Raw genomic sequence first — 14,951 nt, 5'->3', positions numbered from 1 at the left:
GAAATACTTCTGCCATGGCTACTTGCCTGGAGAAGGAGACATGATTTGATTTTTCCTCTTTTTCTGTTAAGTTTTATTGCATCATAAAAACAATATATTTCAAGGACACATTTAGTTACTGAAAGCTACTGGAAGTCAGTAAGTATCAGAAGATTTACAGTCCTTTAACAGCGAGCTAGTGGGTGAGGCTGCAGAGGTGAAGGGGCTGCAAAGGAGACTTAAAAACCATGCAAGGCCCAGGAGAGGATGGGGCTGCAGAAAAAGCCTGATTCTGGGACACAGGGTGAAATTTCAACTTGGATTACATTTTTGCATCACCTGGCATTCCCAACAGCTCCCCATCCTTGAACACGTGTACTCACCCCTACTTCTGGAGGGTCTGGAAGCCAGCCCAGTTCACCCTGTGCAGTGCTTGTGTCTAGCAGATCCACTGAAAAACAAAGGGTAAAGAAAAATCAGTAACTCAACTCACGTGCCATGGAATGACTTCATTCTAGTTTTGTCAAAGAAGGCAAAACCTGCACTTCATCTCTCAGCTCACACATTCTTTGTGACTTTTTACCTTCAGAAAGTATGGCTGGAGGAAGGGTGGGAAAACATAAAACAATGCAACTAGTCAGGAGGAGTTAAAAGTTCTTCCCCATATGGACCCCCCTCCTCTTCCACCTTCCTCTCAATTAACACACACAATACATAATGACATGCTAAACCCTGACACTTTATGCCTTTTAAAAACTGTCCCAAAATAGGAGGAGGAGACCGAAGCCTATTGAAATGGGAAGCTAGTATTAGCAGCTGAGCACATCTTTCCTTGGAATAGGAAACCAGCAGACAAAATGGATGAAGAGGCAGGTGATCAAATAAATTACCAACACAAAAGATCAATCGATGTTGCCTAGAGGAACTACTATTCAGTGCTTCAAACACTGGCGGAAAGACAGAGGCAATGTGAAGTTGTAAAAGGGATTTTCCACTGTCACAGGGCTCAAAAGCCATGAGGCAGTTTCTCAAACTGACCAACACTACACCTCTGACCCAGGTCATTCACGATCTGATGGTGGCCTAGAAATCGTTTTACCTTCTCCCCCTCAGAACAGTTTTAACCATGAGAGCAAGCTAATAGCATCTCCAGGGCATAGCATTGCCACCTCTCAAAGGATTGCACTGCACGACTGTGTGTTACGCCTTGGCTCCTGGAGTCGTGCAATGGAGAAATGCAGTAGTCTATTCATTGTTAGCCCTCAAAGACGCTTGAAAATACAATCAGACTTTACTGTGAAGTTTTGATCTAAAAAAAAAATTTAAAAATGTATCACTTCTTTGGCAAACGGGGAAGGGAGAGGAGTTAGTGTAAGTTGTACTGCTGGATGTGCAGCCTCATGACTTCCTTTGGGTCTGCCGGTACTGACAGCACAGACTACTAGTTTCAGCGCACCTACTGCAGCCCTGACTTGGGAACATAGGAAACTGGAAGAAATCCTTGGATTCCCTTTTGGATTCCTGTGGGTGTATTCATAGGGGACATTTCTAATGGTAACAGCAAAAAAAAAAAAAAAGGGGTGGGGGGTGAAAGGTAGGAGGGGGGAAATTTTTAAACAGCATTTAAATAACTGGATTTCCTCCCCCTCGTCTGACTGCTTTATGAATGCTGCCTGCCAACTACAACTAATAGAGTGTAAAGTGCAGATCAGCAGGAGTCCTGTGGAATGAGGAAACAGGCTGTGGGCCCAGAAGCAGAGATAAGAGGGATTGCACTGCTGTTCTCACCTCTGAAACACCCTTTCAGGATCAGGAGAAGGGAAAAGCAGGAATCCAGGTTTTGCAAGTTTGCTGCATTCACAGCGTGGTCATATGGCAAAACCTTCCTAGCCACAGACTCCCTGTCCAGACAAAGCTCCTCACTCACTTCCCTTCTGCTCTCAGTCTATCTGAGATACTATTCTTGTGTTGTTGGCTCCAAAAACTCTCAGGGTGAGGTAGCCTGTCCTTCCAGAACCATCACCCAGATAACATCTATCCCACGCACTTCAGGCCTGAAGCAGTGATGTGGAAGTGAGAGGGGCTGCACAGCAAGTTCTAGCAGAGAGCAAAGGAAAGGAATTCAAAAGAGGCTGGGACAGAAACCTTCCACATCCTGTGTACCATGCCACGGTACCACCAGCAGGTGCTTCTCCAGCTACCCTGTGCCCACTGGAGAAGGCAAAGTCCACTCTCAAGAAGTGCATCTCTCAAACTGAAAGACCCACAACAGGGAGTCTCCACAGAAAGGAAGAATGAGTAAGCAGGACTACAAGAGCACAGGGAATACAAGTACTCTGGGGCTACTAGCTCTTTGGTCCACAGCCTCTCTCCTAGAAATCTCTCCATGGCTGTCCAGCCACATAGAAGATCTCCCCAAAAGAAAAAAGACTTCAGATAAGAGAGGACATCAGGGAAATAGGCTGTTCCCTGCTACACACTAAGGAAGAGTAGATCACAGCCACAGCCAAAATAAGATGTTTGAGATAGGTGAGAAGCTGGCAGAGAAGTCCCTGAGTGTAATTGCCAACTACTGGTCACACACTTAGGGAAAACAGAGCCTGTGTGGCAATACCTTATATTACTTCTCACCTAGGTTTACCTTCTTGACGTCTACTAGCTGCATCCATTTAGCTGAATCCTTAATACAAACGTGCTTGTCAAGAACAGTTTAAAAGAACATTCATCGCACAGTGAGTCTGAGATGAGCCCACAGCTGAGCTGCCATTTATGACTAAATCCTCTCAATCAAGGGCTAGGAGCAGCAAAGGAGGGGGCTGTCCCTGGGATTGAAAAACCCTGACACTTCTCACCACACAAAACAGAGACTCAAAAAGAATTCTCTAACAGGAATTAAGTGCAAGAGGTAGGAAACTGAACAGAGATTTACTCTTCCTCACCTCCCTGTTAAAGTTTCCATTCCCCAGACATTTCATAACCACTGTGCAACTACCAAGATGGAAGAAAAAAAAAGATTACTACTTCTAGTAAAAGGGACTAAGTGGAACAGGGAAGGGGAGCAGGAGTCTTAAAAGAAGAGCTGTAAGAGGAAATTGTAAAGCCCAACGCTACCTACCAGCACTGAGGTAAATGAAAGAGACCACCTTGCCTTCCAAACCTTCAAAAACAACTGTTCTCTTGCTCACAAGGGTTAACTCTCAAGAGGGCTTCCTTAGGAAACTTCAGGGATGTTTTTGAGGAGGGTGGCTGCAATGACGTGAGTTTACGTTTGAGCTTGTTATCTGCAACATTTGTGTTTAATGCAAACACAGGCAGAATTCTCTTGGACCACTGGATATGCCAAGGCATTTGTGCTTCATCTGGGTGGGGGTGGAGAGGGAGGGGGGAACCACATACCTGAGTTCAGTTCACTGAGCACCCGAGTCAGAAGTGGCTTGCTCTTCACCTTCATCCCCCCCACACCCATCTGCCGTCCCTAGGCACCGCAGTCTCCTACAGGCCTTCTCCAGCTCTCTCCAGGTAGGCTGCGCTGTCCCTGGGTCCCCATGCAAGTAGACCAGGCCCTGTTCCCTGCCCTTTAGAGAGAAATCCCTCTCACTTGCCTGCCACCCAAGACTAGCAGGCCCCACACTTACCTTCTTTCCCAGGCACCTCAGAAGGAAGGAGAGCCCAGAAGAGAAGGAGCCCGAGGGAGAGCTCAATCCTGCCAGTTGAGGTCCTCAGCTGCATACTGGCTGGAGAGGGGGCCTCAATCCCAGCCCCTGCCTGCTCTCCTGGCTCAGGCCTCCGAGCCTCGGCTCCTGCTCGCAGCGCATGAACCTCTCCCACAGCCTCCTGACTGGAGCGCGCACATTGCACAACCTCCCCGCCTGGCCCACAGTTATGATGAAAGATCAAGGCAAGTGGGTGGAGAAGCCTTACTGCCTTTACCTGTTTTAAAGGGGCTGGTCACAGACTTCCCATCTGGCAGGCAAATAAACCCACCTTAAAGGCAGCCACCTTTTTCCTGGGAGCCTCCCTCCACTTTTGCTCCAGCCCTGTAAGAGGCTCCCGATTGCCACCTCCTGGGCAGCCCTCGCTACCGTACTCGCTCCTGCTCCGGAGACTCCTTTTCCTGATACTCAGCCTGAAGCACCCCGTCACAGCTGTGAGCCATTTCCTTGAGTCCTATTGTTGGTCACCAGAGAGCAGAGCTCAGCGCCTGCCCCTCCACTTCCCCACCATGAGGAAGCAGTAGACTTGTGATGAGGTCTCCCTTCAGTCCTCTCCTCTCCAGGCTGAACAAACCAAGTGAGTTCAGCCACTCTCCATACGTCTTCACCTCCAGACCTCCCACCATCTTGCAGAATTACCATTTTCCTGTTAGCAAGCTCCTCATCATGGGCAAAGGCTCCCGCTTTTCAGTACAAAAATCATGTTGAAAGAGAAACTGAGCCAGGAGGACTCCCTCTTTCTCTGGGTAGGAAAACCTCATGGGATTTTTAGTTTCCTACTTGAGGGATGTAAATACAAAATACATTCCTTTTGTGGTAACTCTTCCGCCATTCTGATGTTCTTTCATCAAGCATAGCATTCCCTCTCAAATGCATCTATTAAACCCTTCCCCATAAAATAGAGATGGCAATATTCCTCCACTTGCTGTAAGGCTGTGTTCCTCCTGCATTCTTTTTCCTCCTCCCCAAAGAAGACTGAAGAAAGGACTTTGATGGGTTGCCTAGAGAAGTTGGGGGGGATCTCCACCCTTGGAGATGTTCCAGACTTACCAGGGCACAGCTGTGAGCAACCTGATAGAGCTCTGGAGTCGGCTCTGCTGTGAGCAGGGGTTGGTGCTACACATCTCCTGAGGTCCCTTGCACCTTAATCTTTCAATGAGTCTGTGATTCTATAACCACATATTTTAGAAAACCAAAATCTGTCCCAAGAAGTTTGAACACAGATGAAAGAAATTTGAGCTCCTTTCAGAAGAAACAGTCAAAATACTAATCTTTACATTTAGCGTAATGCAAGAAGTAAAATATCAATAAAAATAATGAAAATATTAGTGTCATTCAAATTAGTTATCTTAAATTTATTCCAGTTTAATCCTAAAAAGTTTTTTTTTTCTCAGTCTACAGTGCTAAATGTCACATTTATATGCCCATCTTTTCCCTGCATTTAAATGATTCCCTTTGCAACACAAATATAATGTTTCTCTATCTACTTCTGGTACCTTAAGTTTGCACTAGCAGAATGTATCCATTTCAGTTTTCATCTGTACGATACTGTGCCTTCTTAGTCTATGACGTAGCAATGAGGGAGGTATACCTATGGCTAACTTCTCCTTTGTGATGGGACAGCATAGGCAGGAAATGAGATGGCCCCCATAGGCATGAAATGAGAAAAAATATTTGCAGCTGGAGGATAAAGCTCTAGAAGTGCTCAGGAGCCTGCATGTTTTCTAAAGAGGAAAAAAAAAAAAGTGTTGCAGATTTTATTCAGTTCCTTAGCCATACCCAGGTTTACATCTGTAGAATCTTTAAAGTGCCAAATCTCTGCTGTCAAGAATGTGGGGATTCTCTGTGTCTTTTTACTTAGTTGGCAGATACTCAAGGACATTTGATCTAAGCTGATGGGATGTGCAGGAACAGATTTTCTAGGGCTAATTGGAAAAGATGGCCTAAAAAAGATTTACTTTCATCTTCTCCCCCTTGTTAGTGTTGGCTGATGGGTGTCAGAAAATAGAGTATTCCAAATGATGGGGGTCAGAAATTCTATATACAGCTTTGTTATTTTGTAGATTGGAATTCACCTACTGTAGCTCCCTCTCAGAATGTGTACAGGGGTAGTCGAAATATTGTCACAGTGGTATACAGTGGTAGTCAAAATATTGTCACAGTAACAAAATATTGTCACAGTCAAACAAAATACATCACAGTAACAACAAGGCTATAAATGAGTGTAAACACAAATAAGTAGAAAACCCAAATGCCTGGAACTTTACTGATATCTGTGAAAGCTCTGCTGTGTAGCTTTGCCAAGTGTCCTCTGCACCAAACTGCAGGTCCTAAGGGAAAGAGAAGGAATCTACACAGAAGCTGTACCCAATAAAGTGGAGTATAATGTGAATTTTCCATACAACTCCACAAAGTATTTCATTGACGGAATGCTTTTTTTTGTGCGTCATAACACTGGATTTTTTTGTAAACTGTTGGACAAAGCTAATTCCCTTAGTGTCTAGTGAAAAGTAAATAATAAATAAATGAAAATAAAATAACTTATTATCAAGAAGTCTTTATATTTACACCTCCAAAACCTTTTAATAGTCATATCTTACCAGTGAGCTGTGCATCTCTGATATGCTTTTTGGTGGCAAGAGGACAACTGAATCTTTTACACTCACTCTCAGCATTTCTTTGGGTTGATTCTCATCCCCTGTTTCTAGACCCTCAAAGTATTTCTGGATTGCAGGGCATTTTTTTTTTCCTTCTGTTTTCCCGTGTCCTGTTTTGTTTATTGCTGAGATTAGTTATCTAGGTGGAAAACAGCAATACACAACACACCTGGGCTTTCCTCCTACAGAAATAAGGGCTTGTGGTGAGGGAAGTGAGGAGGAATGGTATGCACCAGGTCTTGTCTTCATGTAATGTTGGGACAGTAATAAGGCACTCCCAAGACGGAATTAAGATGTGCTTCTTTTGAAATGCAGTTCAGACAGAACTCTTCCATATGTTTCTTATTTTTTTTCCTGTGTTTGCTGTACCTCGCATTTTAGAAAGAGCTATGAATTTCACCACTGTGCTATTAAATGTCCTTCTAGATCATGAACAAAACTGAACCTAGAAACGATCTTCTGAGTTCCCCAGTTGATATCACTTCCCAGACTAACAAAGTATCCCTACATCAGTCAGCCTTTAGTATCGGTATCTTGAATCTGTGCACCTTGAACTGTCTTTCAGTAAGATACGGTAGCACAGATATATATGGGGCTCCTAGAGGCCCTGGTCACATTCTGCAACAAGCTTCACTTCAGTACAAAGGAAGAACTTGCTCTGGAGATGCTTTTGGTAGATGGAATCAGGCCCTTGTTCTTTGGCCTTGATTCATTTCTTTTATCTACTCTCTCTACAGCTCTAAGAAAAATCCATGACAGCTCTGTAGAGCTCAGGAGACACAGTTTTTATGTTTCATTCCCTATAGAGGGTTTGCGTCCCCTCTCTCTTATTCTCACCATCATGACCACAGTTTAATATTCTAGTGTTTTCTTTTTTACCTTGGAAAGTTTTCTGGCTCTACCCCACCAGCAATTACCTTAGAATATTTCAAACAGTTGACTTCAGACAGTCTGCAGAAGATAGATTCTTACCATCTAGTGGTTTCAACTCTTAAATTAGTTTTGCACGTGGACTACTTTTCATCCAGAAACTCAGGCCTTTTTTAACAGATATTTTATGCTCCTGCAAAGGAACACAAGTGACCCTTCTTGATCACAAAGTGTTTCTAACTTAGGGACCTGGGGACTTGATTGCATGAGTAGTCAAGCTGGTTTTCTTTCTCCCTTGAGAAGAAAAACAAGGGCAAGGGAACAAGTGAGGTTGATAGAGGCAGTGTGTACATCTGGGTTTTGATTTTTATTGCTCGTCCCAGTAGAAGCAAGTGACACTCCCTCACTTTTTCTCCCATATCTAGAGATAAACACTATCAGAGATGTATAGGATTTTCCTGAACAAAGCCCCGAGCAACCTGGTACCACTTTGGTGTTAACCCTGCTGTGAGCAGATATTTGGGCTAGAGACCTCCAGCAGTAACTTCCCACTTTTTGTGCTTCTTTGATCACTATAAGATAAACAAACTTGTACATGCCACCAGGAATGTAGACAACTCCTTACCTGGGCTTCAATCAAAATGGGAAAGCAGCAGCATATGAATACTTCACCTTACAGAGAAAGCTTACCAGAGGGAATGACTAAACTGAGAATGGAATTTCAGTATCCCTGCATAAGACTCCACTTACTTGTTCATCAGCTACATACTCATAGGTGTTTCTCTATCTATTGATGCCGTAGCTGGAAACCTAATTTGGTACAGCCAGCGTATCTCCAATCAGCTGAACTGCAGGACTTCTGGCTTCTGTCTCTTGATAAGCCACCATCTTACTGGGCTTTCAAAACCGGAGTAAGCTGAATTGCTGTACCACTTGAAAATAAGGAGGACCTTTCTTTTCACCAGAGAACACCTGACAAAATTCGCTGGCTTTCAAATACCAGTTCTGCTCCCTCTGGTGGTCGAATGGGTGTGGAGCCCTAGAGATCTCGTCTGCCTGAAGGTGGTGTGGCAGGACCAGAGAGGAGCCCATCTCACCCACCAAGACTACACTTAGTTCAAGGGTGATGCAGTTTTGTCTGGTGATGTCTGTGATTTTGTTGTGTTTTTTGTGTGTTTGGTTGTTTGTTTGTTTTTTCCAAATTAACACTTTTGGTTCACAGTGAGGCCATGAGAGACTGAAGGACCAGCTGCAAAAAGTAATATAATAATAGTAATAAAAGAACAACTAAACAAAACATCCCTCTGCTTTTGTTAAGCTGCTACCTTTTGGATACATAAGTGGAAATCAATCCAAACCCAGACAAAATATAGTGTGATTCATGTTCTCACTCATAAAATTACCCTAACAGGTACAATTCCAGGTCACAAGAGTTTGTTGCTTTCTAATATATATTATAGCATATTATATACTTACAAATCAAAAAAAGTGCAGTTCTACATGAAACACTCCTCTTTGAGAGCATCTGGTTTCTGAGCACATTTGAAGGTATTTACTTATGTTGGTGGTGTTAAGTTTTCACTTTTTTATTACTTCTATTACTGACCACACAGGAGTAAAAAAAAAAAAAAAAAAAAAAAAAAAAGGCAAGATTCATTTTCTCTTTGAACATTACTAAAAAAAAAAAACCACAGCATATGTTTAAGCATAAGCATAAAACTTGACCCCAGAAAACTTTCACTTCTGTAGAGATGCTCGTGACTTCTTCAACTAGGTTATAGAAATGAGGATTATAATATTTTTAGTAATTGAACCACAGCTGAAATTATGCAAGAATAGTCTCTGCATAACAAGTACATATCTTTCTATAATTTGTTGTTTGTATATATTTTCTTGATGTTCTTTCCCACTCTCAGATTAATTACACTTAAGTGAGAAAAAATACCTCACCAAGACTGGAAAAAATAATTACCATTCAAAACATGTAGTAAGTAGACATACCACTAGTCACTTTGGTAGTGTGTTTTTAAATTACTTTTGTACCCTGACATCTGAACATGTGAGCTAATCAAGTTTTTGATTTCTACTTTATTAATAGAAAATTTAAAGCCTTTTTTTCTGTTTCAATTTTGCAGTTATCTTTATGGTCCTCTTCTTGACAAATTACAGTTGCCTCAACAATGTCAATTCAATAAACTTGTCCTTTTTTCTTTCTGTTGTAGCATAATTGTGATGTTGCAATGCTACAGATCCCTGCTGTCCTTTGAATGAAACAGTTTCCATTGGTCACTGTGTTAACAACCTGTGTTCAACATGAGTGATTTCTTTGTTGACATCAAGAGAAGATACTTGAAACAGACCGGTTGCTCCCTTGCATGTGGAATGAGAGCATTTGATTGCAATAACATCTTCCCAACTCACTGTCAAATCTCTTCCCAGTTCAAATTCCCACTTGAATTTTGAAGCTTGAACTCCAAATTAAGTCAAAACATAGAAACCAAAATGAATGCTGAAAGCAACTCTAGACCAAAACAACAATAAAACACGACATAGGTTTGGGAAGTCCTGATTTTCAGCAGTGACTAGGCTAGAGGCTATGTGCTGCGGGGCCATCTTGTCTTCCCTCAGCTTTACAGTCCAATTAAAAAAACAGTTTTATAGCTTTGAGCTTGTGCAGGTAAAGCCAACAGTGCGGTTTAGGTGGGTACTGACCTTCTTGTCCTCACTTTTTCTTGAATTTGTCTAAAAGATAACTGAGCGTAACAGGATATTTCTAACCAAGAGCTTTGGGTTAGTGGTACAGTGCTGTAATCATGAATAGTGCCTGCAGTCAGCTTTTTGATCTAGATGACTGCAGACCGAAGTGAAACTGAATCTGAAATATATATATATATATATATGCTGGTATGGAGCTTCACCTCATTCCTCAACTTCACTTTGGTCTTCTGATTATTTCCTGTCCTGTGTTCCTGGTTGCTTCCTGAGGCAGTCCACTAAAGGGAACTTAAGGCCTACACAATCACACAGTTGGAAAATAAAAACCTTTTAGATTCTAAAAAAAATATATATATATTCTTGCAGGGGAGGTCAGATTACTTATGCATTTTTATTCCTTATTTGCCTGTTTATAGGAGTGTAGGCTTTATTTTTTGATATAAGATTCTATCAGATCTTGTATGCTGGGTAAGTAATTTCATACAATAGAACAAAGCAATCTCAGGCAGGGTTCATCTGTTATTCTGTAAATCTATTTATAAATATGTGCAAGATATACTTCTGTAGCATTCTATATTTTGTCATAGTAAATTCAATATGACTATCGACCTTGGCACGTTGAATGATAAACATAAGGGAAACATGGGTCCTTTCTCAATACATAAAATCATCATTTTTGACAGCCCTTCACCTTCATGGTATTAGAGTCCATTTTCTGGGTTTAATACTATCCACATATTCATTTACTTTGGCTGCAACTCTATTGTTGCAAATAGCTGTATTAATTTCACCTTGATGCTTTCCTCCTGCTTCAGATCAAAGGACAAAGGAAGTTGTTTGGGTAACCATAGGATTATCTTCAGTTTGCTAAACTTTTAAAGAATACAAATGAAGGGAGGCTGGTGGACTCGCTTCCCATGTAAGCCAAGATGGATAAGCTGTGAAAACATGCCTTTGTCCAGGGGAGGTGATTATGCTGAAAATTATTCCATGTTCCTAGAATTGGATTTCCAGCAAAATTTCAACTTCCCTAGCCCATAACAGAAACACATTTCTATAGTAAACTTTTGATATTTAGACTTCTAGTAAAATAAGGAAATATTTTTTAATTCAAGTACATTTAATACTTCTAGGAGGCTGATTATTTAGAGGAACCATTTTTAAGAAATCAAATCTATCATAGAATCACAGAATAATTAAGGTTGGAAAAGATCTTCAAGATCATATGGTCCAACCATCACCCTACTATCACCTACACCCAAGGTCACCCATTAAACCATGTCCCTAAGCACCACGTCCAACCTTTCCTTAAACACCCCCAGGGATGGTAACTCCATCACCTCCCTGGGCAACTCATTCTAATGCCTAACCACTCTTTCTGAGAAGAAATTTCTCCTAATTTCCAACCTAAACCTCCCCTGGTGCAATTTGAGGCCATTCCCTCTAGTCCTATCACTAGTAACTTATGAGAACAGACCAATCCCCAACTCCCCACAACTTTCTTTCAGGTAGTTGTAGAGAGCAATAAGGTCTTCCATGAGCCTTCTCTTTTCCAGATTAAACAACCCCAGTTCCCTCAGCCTCTCCTCACAGGACTTGTGTTCCAGACCCTTCAACACCTTCATAGCCCTTCTCTGGACACACTCCAGGGCCTCGATGTTCTTTTTGTAGTGAGGGGCCCAAAACTGAACACAGTACTCAAGGTGCAGCCTCACCAGAGCTGAGTACAAGGGGATGATCACCCCCTGGTCCTGCTGGCCACACTATTTCTGATACAAACCAGGATGCCATTGGCCTTTTTGGCCACCTGGGCACACTGTCAGCTCATGTTCAGGCGAGCATCAACCTACACCTCCAGGTCCTTTTCCTCTGCACAGCTTTCCAGCCACTCTGCTCCAACCCTGTAGCACTGCATGGGGTTGCTGTGACCAAAGTGCAGGACTCAGCACTTAGCCATGTTGAACCTCATCCCATTGGCCTCTGCCCATCAACCCATCCTGTACAGGTCCTTCAGCAGGTTCTTCCTATCCTCCAGCAGATCGACACTTCCCCCCAGCTTGGTGTCGTCTGCAAACTTACTGAGGGTGCACTCAATTCCCTCATCCAGATCATCAGTGAAGATATTAAAGAGGATGGGCCTCAACCCCAACTGCTGGGGAACACCACTGGTGACCAGTCACCAGCTGGATTTCACTCCGTTCCCCACTACTCTCTGGGCCCAGCCATCCAGCCAGTTTTTAACCCAGCAAAGAGTGTACCTGTCCAAGCCATGGGCTGCCAGCTTCTCCAGGAGAATACTGTGGGAGACCATGTCAAAGGCCTTGCTGAAGTCTAGGTAGACTATGTCAACAGCCTTTCCCTCATCCACCAGGCGGGTCACCCGGTCATAGAAGGAGATGAGGTTGGTCAGGCAGGACTTGCTTTTCATGAACCCATGTCCATTGGGCCTGATCCACTGCCTGTCCCACATACACTGCATGATTGCATTTCAAGATGAATTCTGTTCCATCACCTTTCCTGGCACCAAGGTTAGGCTGACAGGCCTGTAGTTCCCTGGGTCCTCCTTACAACCCTTCTTACAAATGGACATCACATTAGCAAGTCTCCAGTCATCTGGGACCTCCCCGAATGTCTTACCTGTGTTGTCAGTAAAGCATGACAGTGAAAAAAAGAAAGAAAAAAAAAGGAGCTTTCACCACACTGAAAAGGAGATTCAATTGGTAAACCACCAGTGTCAGTGTTCATGGTAGGTAGCATACAAGATACATCTCTGAAGTATTTTCTAAAGTGTAGGTACCTATTTTGTATGTACCATTGAAGGTACTGGGCCTCAAGTACTTTGAGTGTTACTCAACATCACTGCCATCACATCCAAACCCCTTTCAGTTTTGAGCACAGGGACAACATTGATGCGATTTAACAGGCCTTAAATGTTAAGAGCTTACAGACTGAGCTCTGGTGCTCAAATACTGATGAGATCTTTGTACTCATCCAATGCTTTGTTCATGGCAGCCTTGCAAAATTAACTGCAAGAATGAATATTGTTTTTATGGTCATGAAAACCATGAAGGGAAGCTTAGAGATGTCTTAGTGGTTTCATGGAAAAACTCCATAACACCTGTGTTTGCCGACTCAGGCCTCTGCACTTTTAAGGATGTAGGCATCTTCCTTCCAAGAAAGGACAGGAACATTTGTGGAAAGCAAGTCCCCAGTCATACTTACACACTGGGAGGTCTTGTGACCTTATCCACCCAGATAGTTATGATGCTCATGAAAAGATCTTTGCCCTATTCACCTTTGGTTGGAAGTGAAATATGCATTAATCTAACTCTGCACTGCCTGACTGGATCCTGTTATTCCCTGTGAAGTTCTGAAAAGGACTTTAAAATCCTCATTTTCTTTCTGTACTCCTGCTCTAGCTCAAGGTTTTTGCTGTCTTACTTCACTTGGGCACTCTCAAGCTCTCAGCATACAGTGTTTTGGGTCGACAGGACTGAAACAGACATTTGTAACGTTGGTGGAGGGAGAGGGGTGTGGAAGGGACATCAGGTAGCTCCTGGAATCTGAAAAACGACATTTAAAAAGAAAGTGATTCTGGTACCTCATATACATTCTTGCTGTTCTTACATCGTAAGCTTCCCTCTTACCTCTCTCATTCTCGAGTCCTTTCTACAGGTCTATACAGGAAAGCCCAGCATTCAACACAGCTGAGCACTGAAGAGGGGTTGAGGGTGCTGTGAATCTGTGTGGGCATACTGGTGGAGGTAGGACGGGGGGTAGTCTCGGGCTCTGAAATATCTCCTCACTCTATTCATCTGCAAGGACACTAGGTAAAGACATTGTCTTCACAGAAATTCTCTACTGTTTATTGTGGTTCTGATATATATCTCAGAATTACAGAGGTGAGAGTCTAGCATGGGTGCTGTTTCAGTCATGTCATCCCTCCTAAAGGCATCATCCATATCCTTACAGTAAGGACAGGTCTGCTGAAGTGCCCCTGATCAATAACTGTCCACAAGCTTAGGACACAGTCCTGCTATCTTCTCATAACTAGAAGCAGACAACATTTATATCTCTGTAATTCCGTCCCTACAACTGCCAGAAATATGTGAGGGCCTCTACCAATGTTCTTAACATTTTAACTGTAATGTCTTTCTGCTCTTTAGTTTTATTGCTAGGTACACGAGCATATCAATACCTCCTAAAAAGCAGGGTAGAAACCTCTGCCATAGAATCTTACAAATCTCAGAAGGGACCTCTGGAGGTCTCTAGTCCAGCCCACTGCTTACAGCTGAATTAACTTCAAAGCTTGATTTGACTTGACAGAATTTGAATTTAAGGCTTCAGTTTTGTCTCATGCTCATTACAATTATTTACTATCTTTAAATCTTTTAATGGTGTTGTAGTAGGGGGATGGTTGGAACAGATGATCTTGAAGGTCTTTTCCAGCCTTTATGATTCTATAATTCTATAATTTGATTCAAAGTACTTCTGTAACGTACTTCTTTATTTAGTAATACTGTGCTTTTATTGAGATCCTCCCCTTCTCATTTTTGAAAGACCTAGAAGGTGATAAAATGTTCACTAATGCTTTGATCATTTTAAATAATGCCGCTGAAACTTTGCTCACAGAAGTAACTAGGTATTCATTGACATGAGAGTCAACATTTTGTTAATATTTTAGCCTGACTAGACTGTCGACTTAAAGACAGCCTTTAATGTGAGTTTTAAATTTCACATTTCTCTTTTCTTAGATAGCTTCAAGTTAATTTATTCCATTACAGTGCAGGTTTTTATGTTAGTCAAGTCCACTTATCATAATTTTTAATGAGTGTAGCTCAGAGAAAGGAAATATCATTCTGCTCCCTCAATTTGACAAGAGGGAGATTTAAGGGCAATTGGGTGCTGAATTACCTTTGGATTAGACAGATAGACAAAAGCAAGCCTTTCTTTTTTTTTTTTTTTTCCTCAGTAATCTTACTGAGGAGGTGAGATCTGAATCATAGAGTCTGTTTGG

At 42.4% G+C, this 14,951-nt stretch overlaps 1 protein-coding gene and 1 long non-coding RNA gene across 5 annotated transcripts in view; one reads left to right on the top strand and one right to left on the bottom strand.

Moving 5' to 3' along the window:
- Window positions 1-4,055, bottom strand: part of EPHA1 (EPH receptor A1) — a 34,901-nt gene extending 30,846 nt beyond the window's left edge. The window contains exons 1-2 of one of the 4 annotated variants that reach the window (XM_080599951.1): window positions 3,910-4,055; window positions 363-430 (exon numbers count right to left, since the gene is read on the bottom strand). Coding sequence is in view for 1 of the 4 variants with exons in the window: in XM_080599950.1 (XP_080456076.1) it covers window positions 363-430; window positions 3,615-3,708 (162 nt within the window). In the remaining 3 variants the exon portion in view is untranslated. The other 3 variants (XM_080599952.1, XM_080599950.1, XM_080599953.1) reach the window with 3 other exon arrangements.
- Window positions 1-14,951, top strand: part of LOC308198164 — a 39,789-nt gene that overhangs the window by 10,424 nt on the left and 14,414 nt on the right. The gene's annotated exons all lie outside the window — the stretch shown is intronic.

The sequence above is a fragment of the Anser brachyrhynchus genome, assembly GCF_964034855.1.
Source record: "Anser brachyrhynchus genome assembly, chromosome: 1".
In the NCBI taxonomy this organism is placed as follows: Eukaryota; Metazoa; Chordata; class Aves; order Anseriformes; family Anatidae; genus Anser; species Anser brachyrhynchus.
This window is presented reverse-complemented; position numbering and strand designations above follow the sequence as displayed.